Source organism: Metopolophium dirhodum, chromosome 7, assembly GCF_019925205.1.
Source record: "Metopolophium dirhodum isolate CAU chromosome 7, ASM1992520v1, whole genome shotgun sequence".
Lineage (NCBI taxonomy): Eukaryota > Metazoa > Arthropoda > Insecta > Hemiptera > Aphididae > Metopolophium > Metopolophium dirhodum.
This window is the reverse complement of record NC_083566.1, coordinates 4,004,253-4,026,688: the sequence shown is the minus strand read 5'-3', so window position 1 is coordinate 4,026,688 and position 22,436 is coordinate 4,004,253. Positions and strand designations below refer to the sequence as shown.

Sequence of the window (22,436 nt, the reverse complement as noted above, 5' to 3'; positions counted from 1 at the left end):
CCATTACGCATAACGCATTACTAAAAAAATATTTTTCCTGAGATTTCGGGGGGGGCTTAAGCCCAAAAGCCCACCCCCTGGATACGGCACTGGAAGTAAGTACGTTTTGTATTTTAAAACAAATATTGTATATTTAAATTAGATATTTCTTGATAGATGGCGCCACTATTGTATTCTTACAACCCCTTATTTTCCCCTTTAGGGGTTGAATTTCCAAAAATCCTTTCTTAGCGGACGCCTACATCACAATAGCTATCAGTATGATAATAGCCAGATATTTATTTGGTAGTGCGAAAATTATCAGAATATGAAATGTAAGGGATGTTTACATAATATGTGAGTAGGTACCTAGAAAGTAACGACAAAGTCATAAGTGAATTAGAACTCAATCATGTACCAGACTGTGTAAAAGTTGAAGTATGCAACAGGTGATCGATTTAGATTTGTGTTTGAGAAAAATCAAATTTACAAACAAGTTAAAACCCAATGGCCTAAGTTGTTATGGATTAATAAATGAAAAATAAAAATAAAAATATTTTTGACAAAACTATGTCTACAGAAGACAGAACTAGATGTTATAGACATATTATTAGTATAATATAGTCGTCGAGAAACCAAATTACAGTAATATTCCATAGCCGTAATTGTATATTTTATATATCTGCAATAATACCTACGCGCTCCTTAGTCTCCTTAGTGGCTTAGTACAACTATAGTAGTATAGTATAAAGTATACTATAAAATATTATATATAATATGTAGATTGTAGATATTTATTATAAAAGAGTGTATTAGTGTATACATTATCAAGTCTTACTAAAACAAATGTTCGAAAAAAAAATGTTATAGTATTATACATTTATACCTTCCTCATCCCATTGTTTAGTTCAAATTGTAAGTCTGTAGCAAACTAGCAACATATGTACAATAAGCAAATAGGATAAATATGATGGAGAACATTTACATGATATTATGATAGTATATTTATGAGGAGGGAGGCTGTCCAGTGACAGAACCTTCAAGTGGTATTTTGGCCCTGCACTACCGTCTTTTTAACCGTCGGGTTTGTTTATTTGATGGATAACTTATAAAGTTTTTTCTATCTTCAAAATTGACTTACCTATTCAACTCATTGTTAAAGTTTCGATTTATGAAATTCATACATAATCATCACATTTATTGATAGTCTATTAGTCTATACATATGATTTTACAAAATTCCATGTGATTTCATTATGATTAGTTTGGATACGGTTACAATTTCTGAAAATTTATTTTCTATTAAATGTGTCTTGTCACGCGTTTGTGACACACTTTTTTTTTTTTGTTTATGATGGCAAGCTTCGGCAAAAAAACAAATACGCTATTAATATCTCTGGTTAATGTCAAAAATGCAGCAAGAGATATGCTGAACGGTATATCCTGCTGATTGATTGCATCTTTCAAGAATATAATATTATGTAATATTAAATCTTTTTTTTTTTTTTATTTAAATGTCGCTGGTATAGACTATGATAGTCATACGTAAGAAATATCTCGTGTTACCATATTTTATCATCAAACACGATGTTTACTGAAAATCATTTAAAAATGAAATACACATAAAGGTATATAATGCCCTTTAAATCGTGTAGTTTTATTTAGGACAACCGTAGTTGGGTAGTCTGTTGTAAATATATATTATAGACTATATAGTTTCCTGTTGGTAAATATTATCCTATTGTGCAATACACGATGAATAACAAAATATATGGGTGTATGTAAATTTAAGTGTACCTGCGCTATGCCTATTACCTGTACCTATGCCCTATATACGTGTATGAAATATGTAATATAAGTTGTAATGAAGCACTTTTAGCGTTGTCGTATCGTTGAGTGTATAAATTCGTTGGTGTGTCTTGAACACATTTGTTAATACTTAATATTCTTTTATTGGCGAGAAAATAAGATTGGTTGTTCGCGGTGTAAGACAGTTTTCTGCGTCGAGTATAACAAGTTACCACTAACGAATGTCACTCAATGCCATTTAATATTGCATGCAGACTACGTTTAAATGAATTTACTTTAACCGTTTGTGAACATATACGACTATGTTCACAAACGATTAAAGTAGGGCGAGTGAACAACTTCCTAGACCAAAGTCAAAATGCATTTAAGTTATTCAATTCGTAAACAATGTTTAACAAAGTCGTCTGATTTGAATTATATTTTTTTTAAATACATTGCAGCAGTATTCTACGTTTATAACTTAAAATAGAAGGTATGATGTTATATTCGACACAGTGAATAATAACAATATATGGCCATATAGATATGAACCTATAATAATATTGAATCGAATTATAATTATTAATTTATAATAAATATACTAAAATGCAGTTTCATCATAAATTATTATTATCCATTACTTATTATCACATTTAAACATTTTTATATATTGTTTATTTTAATTAGCAAACTTTATAGAATTTAAACTTGATTATTATCAGAATCAAATAATACACATTACATATTATTAAACATACAATATGAATAAGAATAATTTTAACTTGTTTAAAATAATATAAATATATCAATCGATACTAGAGACCTTTATTGTAATATCCAATTTTTGAGTTGAACTTTTCTGCTGATTTCTGTAACATAAAGATACATTTAAAATATAATTAAACATAAGAATAATGAGTGATTTACATCAGTTAATAAAATAATAATATACATTTATGTATTTAAAATTTAAATCATAATGACATAGTATGACATGCTATAGAAAATGTATATCATTGCCTATTGCCCATAATATGTAAAATGATAAACATATAATTTGATATTTCATCAATGTACTATGTCTAATTACTATCTATTGAAATTATTATGATAGATATATTATGCCATATTGGTAATATTCTTCCGAAGGTGAATACTTTTATTGCGTAAACATTAATATTTTAGTTAAATTATTATTTACTACCTAGCAACTATAGGAAGTGCCTACATATTATTATATTATAATCAACTTTTTTGTATCGATTTTTAATTTATGTTAGTTAGTTTTTCAAATGTTTGACTATAAAAATATAAAAAGTTTATTTCTGAACATTTATTATTATGTCAAAAACTACATATACTATCTGGTATTCCGGTATATTGTAATAACTAAAACCAAAAAACCGCGAAAGTCGCTCTAGGTTTTAAGTGTACACCATCAGAGCTGCTAATTGATAATATGTTAAATCTGAATTCAATGATAAATCATCACTAATGAAAACCGTGTTTGAACAGAGACGATATGTTAGTCTTATATTTTTAAAGATATTTATTATTATGATTGGTTTTTATTACTATTATAGTAGTTGGTAATTAATTTTTCTATTATTAATACGGAAGGTTGAACTAATATTTTTCAAAAACATCGTATACCTATTATATTATATTATCATTATGTTATTAACTATAATAGGTCATGTAAATATACTGACGTACCGCGTGTAATGGTGTGAATGGATACGTGGAATAAATAGCATACAATTAATGTAAATATTTTGAAAATTGTATTGTGAATAGAAAATGATAAATTTATAATTTTATAGTGGATACGTGAAGTACTGGGATGTCTAAAGTTTCTACTTAATATTTTTTGAATTGCAACAAAATAATTAAGAAAAAATCTTTATTTTAGATTTTGAGCGAAGGGATGAATGTATTGATTTTACAATGTGTGTTTTTTTTTTTTTTTTTTTGTGTCTGTCATCACCTTTTAGGACAGTAAAAGTGCTTGGATTTTCTTCAACAGTAGCTTTTCTGATAGGAAAGTGAATCTAGTTGGTACTTTGGGGGGTCAAAAGTAAAAATTTCCCTGTAGTTTTCAAAAGCGACGTGAAAAACAAAAGAAAAATTAAGGAAAAACGGGAATTTTTACGCAAAATCTGTTTTTGAGAAAATCGATTTTGGTTTTTGGTGTAACTCTAAAACAAATGACCGTAGGGGCATGACATTTTGACTGAATGTTTATATTAGCATTTCCTATACACCATATAATTTTGAAAATATTTTGACTCATTTTGAGCTGCTTACGGACATTGTCAGTTTTCAATTTTTTTAGTTTTTTAATATAAAAATTTAATATAAGGCTCCTGATATATCATCCTAATAGCAGTTGAAAAATATTAAAAATACATAGGCACAATTTTATTTTATAAGCATTTAAAGTTCAAATGTTGACAACATTTATCAAATTTATAATTTATTAATTATTTTGTAGTTAAAAATGTATAAAATGTTTAACTTTTATGGCTAATGATTGAAAATTTAAAACAAGGCTCCACGTAAATAGGTTATATATAAATTACTTTATTCACAATAGTATCATCAAATAAACTTGGTAATATCATAGGCTGACTGATCGTTTTCGCTCAGAATCGTTTTTCTTATACAATGAATTATATCATTGAATTCAAATTTAACACCATCCATTACAGTGACCCACTTGTCACCTACTGTACAGTAGAGCGACATCCACTTATCCACCTTTTTCTTTTTGAATTATAACAAAATAAATTTTGTCGAAAACTAGTGTAGCGTAAAATATAGTAAATATTCTAGTTTTCCGATGTGTTTTCTGTTTATTCTAATTTGTTTGAAAAGTATCGAGCTATACTTACTTAAACGTATGACAAAAATTGTTAAAATTATTTGATTTAAATATATATATATATAAATATTGATATTTTAAAAAATTCTAAAAAATAAACTATTTGACTTAGATAAATGTTTTTACTATCAAAATTGTTCTTATAATCAGATTCACAAATTGGCTTTTTTGATATATCCAAAAAAATTTTAATCAAATTTAAAATTTTTATTTTCAGTGTTAAGAAATAAAAATAATTTGTTATATAATAAATGTGTAGCGCAAGTGACTATAAATTATATATATATATAAAAATTTTTAAATATTGATTAGAACAAAAGTTATTCCAAAAGTCAGTTCTATCTGTTACTTCAAAACTGATATTAGTATATTAATAATACTAAACTATATAGAGTTTATTAATGCATAATATATAGCCATTAGCCATAAAACTATATAAGTAGATATCCAGATAAGTACTTACACCATATGGTTTATATATGATAAAATAAATAATAATAGATATTTCAATTCATTAGGTACCTGTAACTCGGGCTCGAGTTTGTCAATTGATACTGGCGATACTTGTGGATATAATGCACAACACATGGGTGTTGCAAATGTCAAAAAGACTCCACAAAATGCAATTTGCAAGGGGGCTGGAGCCCATTTCATATTTCTTAACAGGCCTCTCCGTTCTATTGCTTCCATTAATACTGGCGTAATTACTAAAAATAAAACAACATATGTACTATGTATGTATTATAATAATATAATATAATAATATAATATTTAAAATAAATAAATCAATATAATATTATGTATTATAATAATATAATATTTAAAATAAATAAATCAATATAATATTATACCTATTTATAGAAAAAATTATAGAATTGTGTAATCCTTACCCATTCCTGGAGCGGACATTAAAACGCGACTTAACACCACAGCCGAAATACCTTGACGAGCTGCTGACTTGGATTCACCTAGAAGATTTTTATTTTCATCGTATACTTCAATTCCATTTTCCAGCTCTCTAATTTAAAGAGAAGTTAAAAGTGTTTTTAATTTATTAATTAAAAAACAATTGCTAGTTTTATGTATACTTTATTCTCATTAGAGGTATGTTAATAAAATTGGCTGCAGCAACAGCTGCAAACGGTACAAAACGGCCAGCAACAGTTGGTAATCTCTAAAGAAGTAAAAATACACGATTATTAATTATTGCCTTTATTTTGTAACATGACTATATAATTTAAATTTGAAATATGTACATTGAAAATGTATCCGTGTATGTTAGTTCCTACTACTTTAAATTACTATGACTTTAACTTTAACATATTAATATATTATTATCATCAAGATAGTTGGATAGTTTAGATACCTACCTGTACCTATGTAATATCGCATGAACGTTTCAACAACAATATAAAACAGTTATTTAAATAAGATTTCAATGGTAGGTATTTATATATGAAAAATAAAATAAAATAATGAAAATTAAATTATACTTCATAATACCTATTTTATTTTATTTCTAAATTAAGAATCTTCTATCTTTATTGTATGTTTTATATAAGTACGAGATACCTATTCATTTGATACTAATATCCCATAATTAATATTAAATTGTTATTTGATTCATGTTGATACATTTTAAAATTAGTAGTGCACTGTAATAATTATATTATAATTCAATATTACAATATCGGATGACTATTATATACAAGTAAAAAATTAAAAATATGATTTTTATGCTAATTATTATTTTTTTTTCCAAGCATTAAATTTTAACAAAATTAAATTTAAAAAAAAATTAATATTTAAAGCAGTTTGCGTTTAAACCATTAACATTTTACCAAAAAAAGTTTATATTTATCGATTATACAACTTAATATAAAATGCTTACTTACTTTAACTAATTTGTTCAAACCGAGGGCTGTAACTAAAGCACCACTTGTAGCTAATACGTAAGACTTAGCCACTTGACTTAAAATAGAAAATAATACTTATTAGAAATTTAATTTGTAATGCGTACTTTATATGTTGTTAAATATTTAGAAATAATTATTAAAATAGATCATCAAACATACTCAAGAGGCATAGGTGAGGTACCACTCCGATTAGTGTAATTGACTAAAGCATTAAACGATTGATTGAACCATTGCCAAAAAATAACTGCTGGTGTTGTTCTATTTAAAAATAATAATAAAAATTAAAAACAATCAATATTAAAATAATTTGAATTTAATATTTTAGATTTGAAAAAATGTTTAATTGTATAGGATGTTTTATTGTTAAACATATTTTTTTCATTATAATATAGTGTTTGATTTTTTTTTAAATAAACTATCTGTAATTAATTTATTACAATATGCCTGTATGCAGTTACATACCTATATAAGGAGATTTGGATGGCTTGTTAGTCGAGAATGGAAACATTTGTATTGTATACCTTTGCGGTTTATTTTTAAATCAGTATGTAGGGTGTGATTTGAGATATAGAATGGGGGATTTATTATACGAATAGTTATGGATTGAATTTTGTGTATGTTTGATATTATTGCCCCCCCCCTCCCATAGTTGGATGCTGTATGTCCAGATAGGCATAAATATAATTTAGAGTAGCTTTGTTTTTATGCCGAGCTTGTTGATCAAGTAAGTAACAGAGAGATTTCCATCTTGAGTGTGTATAGTGTGTTTCAAATTAAATACAATGCATTATTATCAAAATTTCCATGTGAAAATTATTAATTACTAATAATCAGTAACAGTATAATAATTATATATCACTAGGTACTTATACTCTGAATAATATAATATTAAGCATTTTTTTAAAATTTTCAATGTAAGCAGGTTAGCCTAACTTCCCCTAAAATTGTTCTAGATTTTTATATTCACAAGAAAAACAACTGAATCATAAAAGAAATATATTGGAGGACCAGGGCCTCTATATTAATGCACCTCTATCTGCGGTACAAATTTAAAAGTTGAGTATCAATACGATTTTTGAAAGTAATACTGTTTAATTAAAATTTAACATAAATTAAAGATTTGTTAGAAAGTATCGTTATTAATGTTTACATTGTTTTTAGCTGTCACTTTTAATTCAAATATTTTTTGAAATATTCATTGATAATTATGTCAATTACGTTGTATATAATTTTAGTTGCTATGTTTTTATGTTTGAAACTTTGAAATTCAACGAAATATTAATAAAATATATAAACTAGTATTCAGATTAATTTAAAATTTACTCACTTATAAAATGTCACCATACAACCAGTAATAAGCATATTCATCGGCACCTGGGCAGACATTCTCCCAAAAATTATCATTTTATCACCTGTCTCAGGATGGTACGCCGAGTCAACTACATCTTTAGCTTTGTAAACATCATCTAATGTCCAGCCATCGGGTATACGGTCGCCTTTTCTAAATAAATAATATATCAACGCTTTTATTTGTAAGGCTTATAAATTACCTATTAGATTTATAGGATACTTACTTATAACTGTTTACGATCTCTTTGCATTTCTCCAATTCCGAATTTGACTTGAAAATATTTAATGGATTGGTAGTGGTAAAAAAGTACTTAACTCGGCCCCAATACTGAGTCTGGTCCCAACGGGGTACGTCCAAATTCACTCGTTCAGTCATGTTGATAGTGTATTAACAGCGTTGTATTAACCCAAGTAATACAATATACAAATTACAAATTGTACAGTCTACAAACATTTAACACTGATTGAATGTAACGTACAACTAGTTTAAGTAGGAAGCATTATTGTATCTATTATCTCCGAACTATAGATTTATTATATTGTAATTGAGGAGGTCAATAGATCGTGTATAATTTAATTACAATGGTATTTTGATAACAAGCTATGATGTTATTTAGCACTCATTAAATATAAAACTATGTACAATCCTGTGTGCTTTTACAGAATCATCGTAAATATATAAAAATACCCGATTAGCAACCAATTAGGTAAATGTAAACACGTGTACCTATTACTTTAAGTTATAAATGTACATGTATATTATTGTAACCTATTATCCGAATAAAATACTAAGTCCACATACATAAATAATTTCCACATTCCACAATTATAAACAATTTGCAACAATTTTACTGTGGTACCTATTCAAAATCCAAGTAAAATTTGCACGAAAATTCGATTTGACTATAGTTCATTATAAGTATAATAGTTATAACCAATACCTAGCTATAGCACCAATTTTAAGTTTGTAATATTTCCATACACTATGTACTTGAGCCTGACATCATGACTGACAAGATCAGCCTCTATGATCAGCAGTGACTCCTGTCACATTTTAAACATATTCCCACAGAATGTTACACATTTCGAGAGTCAGAGAAGTCAATAAATGTACTCCACACAACCTTTGTGAACTTCTCATACCAAATCCTAAAATCACCACAGCTCATCAAATGTTTCATTTATATGAATTACTAAACTCTATTATAATATTTAAGCTCATTGAACTATATACTTTATCAATTACAATCTTTATTTTATATTCTCTAATTTAATAGTTACCATTTTATTAAGTATACCTATATATAAAAAAGTATGTTTTCAATTTCAATAAATGAATAATAAAAAATATTAGAAAAATTACAAGTTAGTAGAAACGCCTTAAAAATAATTACATAAGCAAATTAAACTACAAGTATTTTATCATTGTCGATTATAATAATTATTATAATATAATATGTAGGTAGGTACTAACTAAATTTATTTGAAATCGAAAATTGAAAAAGTTATACACACTAAAATAATTAATTTGCTTATGATTTTTAGCAAGATATTATTTTATTTAAAAAAAATATTCCATACATTTCTTAGGTACGATTTCAAAAGTTTCTTATTACAGTATTTTATATTATGTATTTAGGTATTAAAACTGTAAAATTATATTCAATCATAATACCTAACTATTTTTTTTTAACTAATAACAATCCTGTAATAAACAAAAATATATCATTATATAGAAATTCTCAAATTTTCAAAAAAAAAATTAAGGGCCACTTATCGAGATAAAATATAGCCTATAGATTTTTGGGATAGTATAGCTCAAAATATAATGACAATTAGTAAGATACTACTATAATATGATATATATATTGTACTATTGTTACGATGTATATTATGGTAAGTGGTAGGTAACTATTAAAACATTTTCTATCACTAGTATACGGTGTATCTGCAGTGATAGATAAATACCAAACGTGGTACCGATATATGAGAGGATTTATATGTTATATACAAGACACTTAGTTACACCGAGTAAAATTTAACGTGAATTGAAATAAAATATTAATGATATAAATTATTTTACTTTACCGATGATACCTGGGAGCAAGCGATGAAACTATAGAGTATAGACTATATTATAGTGTTGGGCACACATACATCCAGCAGGCTGAACAATGATTTTTATATTGTGTTAATTAATCAAAATAATACCTATATAATATTATGGTGATTGGTGATACTTCGTGATATGACAGAATGAATGAAATATCTCGCGTCTGGGTTACATGTATATTATATAACATACGTAATATGTAATATGTATATTATATAGGTACAATAATAAAATATAGGTAATTATTTAAATGGTGTTTCACACCATTGCACTATTATAATGATTAATAATTTAATAAATGCAATTTTTTACGCAAAAGTTAATTCAACATACTGTATTTCTAATAGTAAAATAAATTACTAATACAACTATACAACAATGCAATTATATAAATATAATATAATAAAATATACTTATAACTTATAAAATGTATAGACGACGCTCAGAATTATTGTTTTTCATACATGGCACATGCAATGAATGAATGATTTATCATAGAATTCGAATTGTACATATTATTATAATGCATTACAGTGACCTAATCAATGACAATATTATAGGTACACTCGGACCTATACTATAGAGAAGAGGGACTTCTTTGATTATTTTGAAAAGTACCTACTGGGAATTTTTTACTTTTGACTCTCAAATAGTACTAACTCGATACAATCGCTTACCGTATAGAAAAAACCATCAAAGGAGAATATTAAAGAATTTTTGCTGCACCAAAATGATGACCAAAATGATGAGACACTGATGACAAAAAAAATAAAATACACACGGAATTGTATAACCAATACATCCGTCGTTCAATTTAGAATCTAAAATGAGAACCTAAGTAAAAGACCGGCCAGTTTACTTCGATTTTAATTGTACGACTGTACGAGTACATTATATTATGTATATTTAGGTACACGTATAGGTAATAAAAATAATTTAAATGATTTGATCATATATAGTTTATTGACGAACCACATAACTAATGAAATAAAGTGGTTAATTTTATTTTACGTTTTTGATCGTTATTAAATGTCATGTTTGGTCAGTATTATATTTATTTCAATTATTATTTTGTTGACCAAGTTAATCGGTAAATAATGTATTACGTTATATGAAATTATGAACTTACAAACAAAGAAGAATTCAAATTTACTTATCAGTACATATTTTTTTCTATTTATTGGTGCGTTTAAGGGGATTCGATACCGTGATTTTCTGTTTTTGTGTAACACACACGCGACATAGGATTTTAGACTGGTTCTAACCAATTGATCTAAAGATGCGATAAGAATTCTAAAAACAGATTTTAATTTGTCCTCAAGTCTACTTGAAATCGACTTTCCCACATTTTTGATTTTAACTTCTCCAAAAATTAAAATACGACAATTTTTAAATATTCTTTTTTAATATGACATTTTTAGGAATTTGAAGGATAATATCAAACATCTGATATTGACAACATTGATGACAAATTCAAATCTGTTTTCAGATTTCTTATCGCTTTAATAGATCAATGTTTGTCAAAAAATACGTCTAAAAATACTATGTCGCGCGTGTGTTAGACAATAACAGAAAATCACGATAGGTATCGTCGTATTGAACATAAAGCTAATATAATTTTATAAATATATGTTTTTAAACAGGTTACAGCACTTACTATAGACTACTACGTTTTACTTTAAAATGTATTTAAATAGTCGCTTGATAACCAAAAAAATATAAGAGATTAATTTTATAAAATATTTGAGAAATACTAACTTATAAGTTTTAGGAATAAGAATAATATTTTTTAGATTATAAATTATAATAATATTTATGTTTTTCAATACAATTTTAACGCTTAACCAAAATATGTATACTCACTTAATATAGTAGCCAGTAGGTACGTATTACAATAAGTATAAATGCACTGACCAACGCGTTAAACCAACAAATAACGACTAAAATATTGTATTACAACTGACTACTGTCAAATATCGATAATCTCTTTACTTATAATTTGATATCAACGGTATCGCTAATATTGAGATAAATACAATAAATAATTGGAATAAAAACCAGTCTAGCGGGAAAACTGTTTAATTTAACTTATTCTTCAATTTACTATATAGGACATAGGTAGCAGCAGATCTAACACGAGACACGACGACCTTGGATTTTTAGGTACCTAGTAGGAATATTACTTTCTCTGGTTTTTTAAGTACCTATGCGTATTTTTATATCATTCAAAATTGTATACTTCTTATTTGACTTAATTAATTTATACTGACATAACTTTATTGTTTTTTTTTTTTTTTATTATTATCGAACACAACCTGGATTTGTGTTTCAAAATGATACAAAATACCTAGTGGCTAGTGGAATGATACAATTTAACTTTCAGTTTTGTATCAGTCATCACTCATAAGTCATAACCATAAGACATCCTAAAATTGTATTGTTTTATTATAATAGTGCAGATTTTAATAATATATTTAAACATAAAAATATTTTATTTTATTTAACCTTAGGCTATATTGTTGATAGGTAACTATCAACCTTAGATCATAACTCATAAGTAGGGACCGGATTTATATGCACAAAAAATCCTCAAAATATGCTTCTAAAAATGCTGTAATATGCTACAAAATATGCATTTAAATATGAATTTAATATGTAAAAACGTTGAAATATGTAAAATATGCAAAATACAATTAGCTTTATTTTAATAAAAATTATATAAATCGGGCCAATCGAGTACAGTTCTCATCAAATTTCAAAAAGCTTATTTCAATACCTACATATAATATGCATTTGCATATAAATCCGGTCTCTACTCATAAGCAATATAATGATCTATCTAACTATCGTCTAAGTTAATATATTTATCTAACAGTCTAATTTAGTATAAATAAATCTAAGCTATCCAAGTTTTCAAAGTAGGTTTAGTTGTATCAATTATCATTATATCAATCATTAGAATTATAAAATAAACAACAGTCTACATTTATAATTATTAATTCAATATTTCAATCTTAGATGATTGATCAATGCAAATTATAATTTGTTAATTTTAAATTGCATACCTACCTATGTCATTTAAACTTTAGAGCGTAATTTTTCTACTAGAGCTGGTTTAATGGTTACCTCATAAAACTTCATTATTATTAACACAATGTGCTATATTATATTATATTTTATAATAATATAATCTGTGGTCATATTCTGTGAATATCACACACTCACTACGCATAGCTAAGATGCTAGATATTGAGGCTCTCTACGCATACTGTGTAGTTATAAACAATACACACCGTAATACCGTATTATATTATATCTGTGGTGAATATATTAATATTATAGTTCTGTCCATCATAGTTTGTGGTTGAATGGTTCTGTCTACTGTTTGTTGTTAGGTGATACTATTTATACCATAGACCAAATATAATATTATAGCTTATGATCACGATTTTGTATTATAAAGGCAAGGTATTGTTCTATGGTATAATCTTGTTAATATGATGAAAATATCTATTCTGCAGACCGACAGTTCTCAAGTTGGCCACATTGTAAGTTATCAATATGTTATCTTATGAAATATACACAACGAAAATTTACAATTGTACAATTTATATTTTATAATATTTATAGTACGTCTTCTACCAATAATTAATACTTTAATTTGAATACTTCGGACATCCATCCTCGACTTAAGAGTTAAGATATAAATCGTGGTTGAGTGGTTCACAATTTTGTAATAATGGAAGTACTTATCTTTTAAAATATAAATTACATTTTTAATAATTATAGTTTTTAGAAACTGTCATCATTGATTATTTATTTTCTTTATCTATGTCTATGTTTCATACTAAATGACTGACATTTTTAAAGGTAAGAAATATGGGCGTTCTTTTTGTTCGCTCGACTTATTCAAATTTTTACACATTTTATTTATTAGGTTATTAGTTTGTAATCTATTCATATTTACTTTAACATTGTTTTTGTGAAAATATAATATGAGAGCATAGGTAGGTACCTAAATAATTTATATATTTTTATAGGTTTTATGTTTAATAGTATTTTATTAATCCAAGAAACATACAGTGCAAATTAATAAAATCATTTTATATTTACTTTAGACTTCTAACATTCTAACTTGTCTTCAAAAAAAATTATTTATTTAAAAATGACGTTTTGCCACCAGTTGCTTTGTTGACCATTTCCCTGAATATTGTTTCTCAACCTTGGGTATTTTATAAAAATCTCTGAGCCCCCTACTATGATAATTCAGATTTGATATAGTTTGTTAATTAAGTTTTGTAAATTAATACATTATAAAACTAGCTAACTTCAAAAATTATAAAATATAAAGTAAAGATAGATTTAAAATACAAAATGATAATTTTATTTAGTTATAAATTATAACCAAACATGTAAAACTGTATGAAATTTATAAAAATATATTTATATTTTACATAATTTTGTGTCACACTGGTTGAAAAATCACTGTCGTAGGGACTAAAATAATGGTGTATTTATTAATGTTATAATTTATAATTCATACAATTGACCAATTCTATTCAAACTTAGTTTACCAAGTACAGTAAAACTTCCGTTAACAGTCACCTCTACGTAATGGTAATTTTTTTTGGTCCCGTCAAATGTTATGGGAAAAATACATTAGTACCACTATATAGCGGGCACTCTAAATAACGGTCAAATTATAAGATAAAATAATAGAAAATATATACGTGTGTATGGTTTGCCCAAATTATTTATGGCAGTGTTAGTGATAGTTATCTTATCAAACTTTTACAACAACATTATAGACACGCCAGGTCTGTGTATTTTATTATGTTTCATTAGTTGTCAGTGTCAGTTGAAAACGTTTTGAATTGTGTGGTTATGATGACGTCAAACAAAAACACCTAACTGTAGCATCAAAAATGAGGCTGTTAGAATTTTATGAAAAAGTAAATGTGAGCGCGCTAGCTCTTGCAGATAAATTTAGAATAGGGAGAACTCAATTCACCGATTTGATAAAGAATAAAGATACGGTTTTAAAACTATGGAAATCTAATGGTAATGATGAAATGAAAACTATTAAACATCGTAAAACTAAATCAATTAATAATATCAATGATGTTGGGTACGAATGGTTTTTGCAAATTATTGTGTATGTATTTGGTTTTTTTTTATGCACTCTATATAGTGGTCATCTGGAAGTATTGCATTTCTATTAACGACCACCTCTAAATAGCGGTCATTATTTCCGGTCCCTTTGGTGATCGTTACATCGAAGTTTTACTGTACCTATTATAAATGACTTCATACATTTTTAAAAAATAAATGTAGGGGTCCTGTGCCTTAGATCCTAAATTGCATCACATACAGATTTTGTTTGAGCAACCCTTTTTCATTGCCCACAAAAGTGTCAGATTTTATTATGTTATTTTTTTTTTTAGATTTGAGCGATATTTGGGATAGGCTGTTTAGTCACCGTCCATTTTTGCAAGGAGAAATTAAGTATTTTTTATCAGAATTTGATGTAAGACTAATTAATGTGTAGATCATATATTGATATGAATAAATAATTTTTATTTAAAATTATTTCTAGAAAAAATCATATAGAGCTGACGAAGAAAATCTAAAAAAAATCAGTGAACTCGTTAGTGATTTAAAAGAAAAGAAAATTGAAAGATTTTTGCAATCAAGTGGTGAAAATTTATTTTTATTGAATTCTGCCATTAGTGAAGCTTTGAATTTGAGTCAAGCAATTTTGGATCAAGAAAATAACATAATTTCAGTAAGTTTGCTTGACAATAATTGTATGCATAGAAACATACTTAATATGTTTGGTATGAATATTTTTAGGAAGAAGACTTGAAAACTAAAGAAGAATTTCATGAAAGACGTCAAAGAGAATTGGAAACATTTAAGTCTGATTTGAAAACTAGATATGAAAGCATAGATAAAGATATTGAAGATAAGGTAGAAGCAATTAAAATACATTTTGAAGAAGACATAAATAAACTTATTGCTGACAATCAGTAAAAAAATATGGATTATAAAATAAAAATAAAAACTGATCCCCAGTTTTTGAATCTGTTTAAGAAAATTGAAAAGTCCAAAGTTGACATTCCTGCCCATGTCAGTGAATGTTTTTCTGTTAAAATGTTAGACCTAGAAGCCTTCAAGTGGTTTAGTGAAAATTTGAAAAAAATTGATGGCCCCCCTCTACACACATTAATCACTGAAGACAGTATAGTTTTACCTAGCCCACCAATTGTCGAGTCGAGTCCAGAGTACAAAGAAAAAATGAGAAAATTGGAGCAACGTCTAAAGAATAAAGAATATGATGCTATGACAAAAAATGTAGATTTTCGGAGAGTTAGACTACCCGAAGATACAATTTCTTATCAAAGTGAGACTATATTTAATATGTAATAAATTTAGATCTTCTCTTTTGTGTTCTTTCTGAAAATGATTAAACTTGCAAGAACCTCAAAAACCTGTGAAAACTTGATTTCCCCCCAGTAAACCACACGTTGAATGAATACCCAAATATTTAATTAACTGTCACCTATAAAAAGAGTGCTAGTAATTATATTAGTCCAGATCATAAAAAAAAAAAATGTGATCCAGGAAAAAAAATGCTGTTATTTTAAAGGCCATGGTTTATACAATAATTATACTATATTTAAACAAATGCGAGAAATTGCATTTCATATCCTTAGACATCTTTTTGAAATTCGGAATTAGTAGAAACAGTTTATAATTTCATTTTATGTTTTGTCCCTAAACTTTGATCGATTCTAGCGTATCGATCATTGGTTTTCAATGGGAATTCCTATTTTTATTTCACTTGGTGATATTATGACAGTCATAAGTGGGTTAGTCTGCCAGCACGTTATTTTGAATTATGTTATTGATATAATCTGAGTAAGGTAAATAATATCATATTTTTTTAATACAAAAATTAAATTAAATTTGTAGTAAGTAAGTAACATATATTGACAGTCAACTTGCCTCCGTATTCCGCTAGATTTTGCTGATTCTTGACCCATAATATTGTAACAAAGTTATCTAATATATTAAAAATGTTAAAGAAATATTGTTTTAGTATAGTTATATTATCTTTAGTAGCTTATCAGTTATTTAGATTAGTTAAAATAATAATTATTCTACAAAATGTCAACTAAATAAGTTTCTTTTTTTTTAATTGGTCATTAAGCTCGGCAACTATGGCCATTAGCTGTTTGTTTGTTTATTTGTAGGGGAGGATACTGTTGGTTGGTAAACACGTATGTGTAGTTTTTGGCAGATTTTCAAGTGAGCACCCGTAGGTATCTGCCATGCCCGGGTGGGGGATGGCGGCACTTGTTCTCCGGACACTGTGACTTGTCCGAAGAAAAATACCGCCCATGGCCGAGGAATCGAACTCGGGTTGACTGCGTCACAGCCGACGCCTTAGTCCGCTCGGCCACTCCGTCCCCCACCTATAAGTTTCTTTAACTGTCCTATTATGATAAAATAAAATAGGTTGTATAAAAGAGAATGATCAATATCATGTATTGTGCAATCTGTATTTTTGAAACACTGACATAGCACTAATATATGATGAAAAATTAATCATTTGTATGTTTCAGTTAAACAAATCAATAGACAATTGATAGCAGTCCTTCAATTTGTGATTTCAACTGCTGCTGGTTTTTTATTTGGATTTTTGGGTATTGAGTTAATGCTAAGTACAACCTTTGATTTAGGTTTTAAGTTATTGTTGGGAATCATATGTGCTTTAATTATAGCATTAGCTGAAATTTACTTTTTAGCCAAAAAATTATCTGAAGATTTTGAGCCATTAGATACAACTGGTGGCAAAGTGCATCAAGATTAATTGTAGTTAATTTATCCAACTATTTCTTATTTTCCTCAAATTATTAAAATTCTAAAAACTGTTTAAAACTATGGGTCATGAAGTGTATATATTATTGTCTATTAATTTATGTATGCAAAATTGATGAAACATTACTTTATTTTATAAAAAATATTAATTGGTTTTAATTGTTAAATTATTTAAATACTGCTTTAAATATGTTTTTTTTATGGATGTAGACATGTAGCATTGTAATATAGTTGTAAAGTTTTCAGATTTGATCAATGAAAGTTTTACATATTGAATATAATATTTATAAATGTTTTAACTTTTGTATTAAAATGGCGCAAATGTTTTATTGATGGACTGTCTGATGATTTCAATTATTATTATATAATACATTAATACCTATTTTACAATTTTATTATTTTATTATTATTTTTGGTCTTTTTACCGATTACCGTTTTTTACACCAATTAAAAAGTGTGTTTAAATCAGTTTGCAATAATGCAGCATCCTTATAACAATTTACAACAAGGTATAGTTTTATATCATCAGCAAAGCAAACATGACATTAAAAGTAATTTAACTTTTAATTTACTTTGGAAAAGTAATGTATTATAATAGTAATAATAGGTATATATTATAAATATAATTGTGGCTAGGTGTGAACCTTGAGGTACATTCGAAGAAACTAATATTGGTTTTGACCGAAATTCTTTATAAAACAAAATAGGTAACGGGGATACTACAATAAAAAAAACGCGCCATGTGTAGTACCTCATTCATTTAAACGGACTTCAATGTTGTTATTTTTGAGCAAAGGTGGTGTGGAAATGTGCACACCACTACCTGTTGATTAAAGAAATTACGATGTATAATGTATTAATGTTATACCTACATAAGTGACAGTCTTATACAGTCTTCGCTCAGAATCGTTTTTTCGTATACAAAGATATTATTGAATTCAATTTTAATATATCCATGATCCATGATCCATTACAGTATCTCACACAATACCTAATATACAGCAGAACAATACCCACTTGCCCACCTTTTTAGTTTTAAAATCATAAATTATTTTACGAACTTTAACAAAGTTTACCATGGGTCATAGGCCCACCCCGCACACACTAAACCAAAATAACAAATGAATACCAATAGGTAAATATATTAAATCTCGGCTATCAGACTGACACAATAATTTCAAATTTGTGAATTTGGCCATGTCTTTTGTGTTAAGTTTATCTTATCACTACACAATGTATTCAAAGAAAATGTTTTTACATAATTTGTATGTGAATCCATTAATTATAATAATTTAAATTAAAATACATTATTCATAAACATATAATTTCATATTTTATTTCAATAGACTATTTAGAAACTTGTATCTACGTAAATAAATCATTAAACTAATAGAATAATGAAAACTAAATTAGTTTATCAATAATTTTTTAAACAACACAATATTATCTTTTTTTAAGTTGGTTGGATTAACGATTCTGTTTTCATCTTTCCACTTCGGCGTCATTTGATTCCAATCTCTATTATTTATGTTTAACTTATTTAATAATTGATCAGCTAGTACAGGTACTATTGGCTGTAAAGCTAACCCAGAAATTCTCAAAGTCTCCATAGTTATATGTAGTATACATTCCAATTTATTAACATCTTGTTTAGCTAATTCCCATGGTTTATTGTACTCAAAAAATCGATTGCAACACTGTAATGTGGCTATTATTTCATCGATACCTTTGTAAAAATTTAATTCTTCATAATGACTTCCAACTATATCTGCAAGAACATCTAATCTTTTATTTAATTCAATGAAATATGAATCAGCTAATAACCTTTCAATCTGTAATAAATCTAATTTTGGGTAATTGAGATTTGGGTTGATGGCTTTTCCACAGCAACGGTTCAATAGGTTACCCAATGTGTCTGCTAATTCAGCATTTAATATTCTTTTAATTTTCAGATCACTATAGTTACCATCACTATGAGCTGTACCTTCTCTAAGCAAAAAATATCTTAAACCAGATTCAGTATACTGGCAACCAGCATTTATTGGATCTACTACATTTCCTTTGGTTTTAGACATTTTTTCATCGTTAACTTTCCAATGAGAATGTACAAAAATTTGTTTTGGGAGTTTTAAACCTGCAGCTATTAAGAATATAGGCCATAATATTCCATGGAATTTCAAAATATCTTTACCGCATACTTGGACATTTGGAGGCCAAATTTTGCTGTCTGGATATCCAGAAACAGTTAAATAATTAACAAGAGCATCTAGCCATACATATACAGTCTGTGTGTCATCTCTTGGTACTGGAATACCCCAACTGACCCGATTTTTTGGCCTTGACAATGATATATCATATAAATCATTTACCTCTCTATTCAGTATTTCATGGAACACCTTCGGTTTAATTCTGTCTGGTTTACTCAACCAACATTGAAGATCGTGTTTGAAAGGACGTAGGTCAAATTTATAATTGTCTTCTTCAGCCCACTCAACTTGTCTTCCTGATTCTTTACTAACACGTACATTATTAACTAATTCGATTTGATCTTGTGACAAAAAAGTTTCATCAGCTGTACAATACCAACCAGAATACTTTCCTTTTCTTATATGCGGTTGTAATTTATTCCAAAAATAACGTACACAGTTTTTGTGGTTTTCCGCTGTTGTTCGTATGAAGGATGTATAGCTAATATCAAATTTATCAAATGTAGTTTGATAACTACTTGAAATTTTTGTACAATAGTTTTCCACAGATATTTTACAATTATCAGCAGCTTTTTGTACCTTTAATCCATGTTCATCAGTACCAGTACTAAAAATAATATTTAAACTTGGGTTAAGTAATTTTTGAAATCTTGCAGAAGCATCAGCAATTAAAGCACTGTATAGATGCCCAATGTGTGGACCTAAAATAAAAAGTACGTTTATATATTAATACATATTATATATTTCAAAAATGCATAGAAATTAAAAATAGTAGTTGTTATTCAATAATAGTTGTTATTCAGCATACTGGTAGAGCAGTTTTATTGAAAAAAAAAATTGTTCATTCTTAAATAATTGTTGAATACATTTCTTCAGTACCTAATATATGTATATTATGTTTTTTCTTTTTAGATTGCTTTGTTTTTAAAGTGTTATAAAATTGTAAGAATATGTATTTTGTAGATATTTATGGTAATATACTAATTTTTTATAAATATAAATACATCAAGTGGCAAGTGATTTTTTTTATAAATATAAAAACAGAATATGTAAGTAAATTACGTGTTGGAGCAGTTTTTCTTAAACTGTGTTCTGCAAAAACTCGTAGAGGTTCCAGCTTTTTTTTTAAATCCAAAAGTTAATGAAGATATTACTGCTTAGGAATTATTACAGCAAAACCAACCACGTATGATGTAAATGTGAAAATGTCCCTTTCTCGAAAATGTGTCATATCTTCACCGGAACAAAAAAGGAAGATAACAAAAAATTGTATACGTTTGTTGTTGTTGTTTTGTATTTTTGTTTACCCTCCTCTTTAGAAGAAAATTTTCATAGACGTTCCACATATAAAAATGTTGTGATTTGGTGTTCTGTGATCTGAAAATGTTTAAGAAACACTGTTGGAAAATAAGGACCTAAGGGCTAAGCCTGTATGCAGTTCAGACTTTAATGACGACATTAAAAATAAAAGTTAATATAACGGGTCTAAATCATAAGAAAATTTTGGTATGCGACTATATGAGGAAATATATGAGTGTTCAGTTTTTAATTCAATGTATTTTAATAGGTAATTAAACAAATGTATTACTATTTTAGAAATGTAACACTTATGCTAATATCTTATTATCTCTTATTCATCTGACAAGCCAAATACCTTTTCAAATTACAATTAAATAATAATAATATTTATTAATATTTAATACACATACAATAAACAAATTATAAATCATGTATGAAATATAAATCCTTACTTGCATTAACGTAGAATATTGGTGTTGTAATAAAGTATGAAGTCTTTTTAGTTACATCTTTGAAACTTGTACTTATTCGTGACATAATAATAATCTTCGTAATAGTATTTAAGTATAATAGTTCTATATTTTGTATAAAACCTCTTTAATACATTCTTCTTAATTCAAACGGTTATAATGTTATATTGTATTCAATGAAAATACAATAATATACTAACGTTCTTGGTCAAAAAAGTGAAAAAAAAATTCAGAACCAGGAACGACAGAAACAATTCAAGTCTTCTTACACTTTCATAATACGTATACTTCAAGTTTCAACAATTCAATATTCAATTTCCCAAATCCCAATTCCAAGATCCTGATTCTTTAATAATATTATTATCACTATAATCAGTTTTATCACAGGATAGATAATATTATTGTTTTATCCTCAAACATAATATAATAGTATCTATGGCCGTAGTTGTATTAAGGGCCTATAAACAATAAACTATTATAGTACAGAATTTTCAATTCTGTGAAACTAGTGCATAGAGTAATATTATACTCTATATATATGATATTC

The 22,436-nt window shown here is 27.0% G+C and overlaps 4 protein-coding genes across 4 annotated transcripts; 2 read left to right on the top strand and 2 right to left on the bottom strand.

The window, feature by feature from the left end:
- Nucleotides 1-2,373: 2,373 nt before the first annotated feature.
- LOC132949486 (sideroflexin-1) lies at nt 2,374-12,049 on the bottom strand. Its single transcript, XM_061020401.1, has 9 exons — nt 11,893-12,049; nt 8,141-8,360; nt 7,894-8,067; nt 6,726-6,824; nt 6,546-6,621; nt 5,739-5,824; nt 5,541-5,668; nt 5,173-5,357; nt 2,374-2,635 (listed from the first exon to the last, which is right to left on the bottom strand). Exons 2-9 carry the CDS (start codon nt 8,290-8,292, stop codon nt 2,582-2,584), a joined length of 954 nt encoding a protein of 317 aa, XP_060876384.1. The 5' UTR covers nt 8,293-8,360; nt 11,893-12,049; the 3' UTR covers nt 2,374-2,581.
- Nucleotides 12,050-13,625: 1,576 nt separating this feature from the next.
- On the top strand, nt 13,626-16,062 carry LOC132948578 (biogenesis of lysosome-related organelles complex 1 subunit 5-like). The gene is made up of 4 exons (XM_061019106.1): nt 13,626-13,899; nt 15,474-15,556; nt 15,626-15,814; nt 15,883-16,062. The coding sequence occupies exons 1-4, from the start codon at nt 13,881-13,883 to the stop codon at nt 16,060-16,062; spliced, it is 471 nt and encodes a 156-aa protein (XP_060875089.1). The 5' UTR covers nt 13,626-13,880.
- A 6-nt stretch (nt 16,063-16,068) lies between these two features.
- LOC132948577 (uncharacterized) lies at nt 16,069-18,246 on the top strand. The gene is made up of 2 exons (XM_061019105.1): nt 16,069-16,432; nt 17,658-18,246. Exons 1-2 carry the CDS (start codon nt 16,069-16,071, stop codon nt 17,903-17,905), a joined length of 612 nt encoding a protein of 203 aa, XP_060875088.1. The 3' UTR covers nt 17,906-18,246.
- A 929-nt stretch (nt 18,247-19,175) lies between these two features.
- Nucleotides 19,176-22,381, bottom strand: LOC132948575 (methionine--tRNA ligase, mitochondrial). The gene is made up of 2 exons (XM_061019102.1): nt 21,872-22,381; nt 19,176-20,821 (listed from the first exon to the last, which is right to left on the bottom strand). Exons 1-2 carry the CDS (start codon nt 21,954-21,956, stop codon nt 19,323-19,325), a joined length of 1,584 nt encoding a protein of 527 aa, XP_060875085.1. The 5' UTR covers nt 21,957-22,381; the 3' UTR covers nt 19,176-19,322.
- Between the last annotated feature and the right edge of the window lie 55 nt (nt 22,382-22,436).